The following is a 1,863-nucleotide window of genomic DNA, read 5'->3' on the forward strand; positions in this document are numbered from 1 at the left end:
AGTTTTATGTGTGAGCAGGATGGAGGCTGACCTGTCTGGCTTTAATATCGATGCCCCCCGCTGGGACCAGTGCACTTTCCTGGGGCGGGTGAAGCATTTCTTCAATGTCACGGACCCCCGCACCGTCCTGGTACCGGAGCGGGAGCTGGACTGGGCCAAGGTGCTGGTGGAGGAGAGCAGGTGAGCGGTTAGGGGAGCGGCTGGGGGCGCTGCGCCGAGGCCGGCGGGCGCCTTAGGGACGAGGTGGAAACGGAAGGCGAGGGCCCAGGCGCCAGGAGGTAACACCGCCTGTGGTCCTTGGTGGCAGGATGGGGACTGTGCCCCCAGGCACGCGAGTGGAGCAGCTGCTCTATGCCAAGAAGCTGTACGACTCGGCCTTCCACCCTGACACCGGGGACAAGATGAACGTCATTGGGCGGATGTCCTTCCAGGTCCCCGGGGGCATGATCATCACGGGCTTCATGCTCCAGTTCTACAGGTGTGACCCGGGAGCAAGGCAGCGCCAGGTGCAGCCGCATGGACCTGTTAGGCAGGGAGCCATAGTAGGATGATAGTAATAGCCGTCTTTACGGATCCCTGACCAGCTACCAGGCACTGTGTTAAATTCTTTGCATGTTATCACCTCATTTAATCTCAACAACCCTACAGAGAGGTACTATTTTCATCTCCATTCTATAGATGAAGAACTGAGGTTCTGGAGAGGTTATATGACTTGTCCAAGTTCACACAGCCAGGAAATGATGGTACCTGGCTGTATAAACTGAGGCAGGCCTCTCAAGAGTGCTCAACGGATGAGCTATTCTAATTCCCTCTTTAAAAAGTACTTATTCAGCAATGAATTTAATGTATTTTTATAATGTAATATCCAAGTAAAAAAATTGGGACAGCCCAGCTGGGGAGAGAAACTTTCTCTGTTGTTCCCCCTTTCTCTCTTCCCTCTCCCCCCTCTCTCCCCAACGCATTCAGTTACCCAGTTGGTGAGCTAGGCCTTGGGCCAGGTGTGGGGAGTATAAAGACTTTAGTCCCTCCCTTCAAGGGGTGGCCAATTTTGTTGAGACCAAGAAGTAAATAGTTACCATCCAGCTTGCCAAGTGGTAGGTTAGGGGTAGAATATGGGGTGGTGGGACCAGAGAGCATAGAATGACTAACTGTGTCTCAGGAAGGGCAGGGGAAGGGTTGGGAAGGTTCCAAGGAAGAAGAGATCTCTCAACAGAGCAGGATTCAGCCATGTATGGAAAGGGTAGGGGGTGTGGATACTCCAGTCAGAGGGACAGCCTGTGCATAAAAAGCCCAGCTGCATGAAACAGCATGGGAACAGCTTGGGTAGCAGCGGGTAATGTGGTTTGACTGGTGTGCCCCAAACCCTCTTTCCATCCTCCTCTCTGCCTCTCCGGGCCTCCCTCCTGGTAGGACGATACCGGCAGTGATCTTCTGGCAGTGGGTGAACCAGTCCTTCAATGCCTTAGTCAACTACACCAACAGGAATGCAGCTTCCCCCACGTCGGTCAGGTAGGAGACCTGAACCCCAGGCCATCCATGTGGGCCTGGAGCAGGTGGCTGTCCTCTTGCCTCGAGGGGAACAGCCCTTCTAAAGGGTTCCAGGGCCGTCAGTCCTCCCTGGGTGGGACCTGCCCTGGGCAAGTGACCAGGTCTCCCTTTTCAGGGTTTGGAAGTATTAGGCTGACTAGGAGAGTATCTTCTTCCTAGACCAATTCAACATTCATTCATTCATTCTACAAATATTTCTTGAGTGTGTATTAGGTGCTGGGCATGGTTCTAGGTGCCGGGGATACATTTGAGTAAGACATGTGTGCTCTCTAGAGTTGAAGGTCTTTTTTTTTTTTTTTTTTTTTTTTTTTTTTT

The 1,863-nt window shown here is 52.5% G+C and overlaps 1 protein-coding gene across 2 annotated transcripts in view; it reads left to right on the top strand.

Moving 5' to 3' along the window:
• SFXN2 (sideroflexin 2) overlaps positions 1 to 1,863 on the top strand; it is an 8,826-nt gene continuing 6,963 nt past the window's right edge. Inside the window, exons 1-3 of one of the 2 annotated variants that reach the window (XM_007470415.1) lie at positions 1 to 180; positions 308 to 478; positions 1,411 to 1,509. In XM_007470415.1, coding sequence (XP_007470477.1) covers positions 20 to 180; positions 308 to 478; positions 1,411 to 1,509 — 431 coding nt within the window. In that variant the 5' untranslated portion in view covers positions 1 to 19. The remainder of the gene's footprint in view (positions 181 to 307; positions 479 to 1,410; positions 1,510 to 1,863) is intronic. The other variant, XM_007470414.1, reaches the window with a different exon arrangement.

Source organism: Lipotes vexillifer, unplaced genomic scaffold, assembly GCF_000442215.2.
Source record: "Lipotes vexillifer unplaced genomic scaffold, Lipotes_vexillifer_v1.1 scaffold916, whole genome shotgun sequence".
NCBI lineage: Eukaryota > Metazoa > Chordata > Mammalia > Artiodactyla > Lipotidae > Lipotes > Lipotes vexillifer.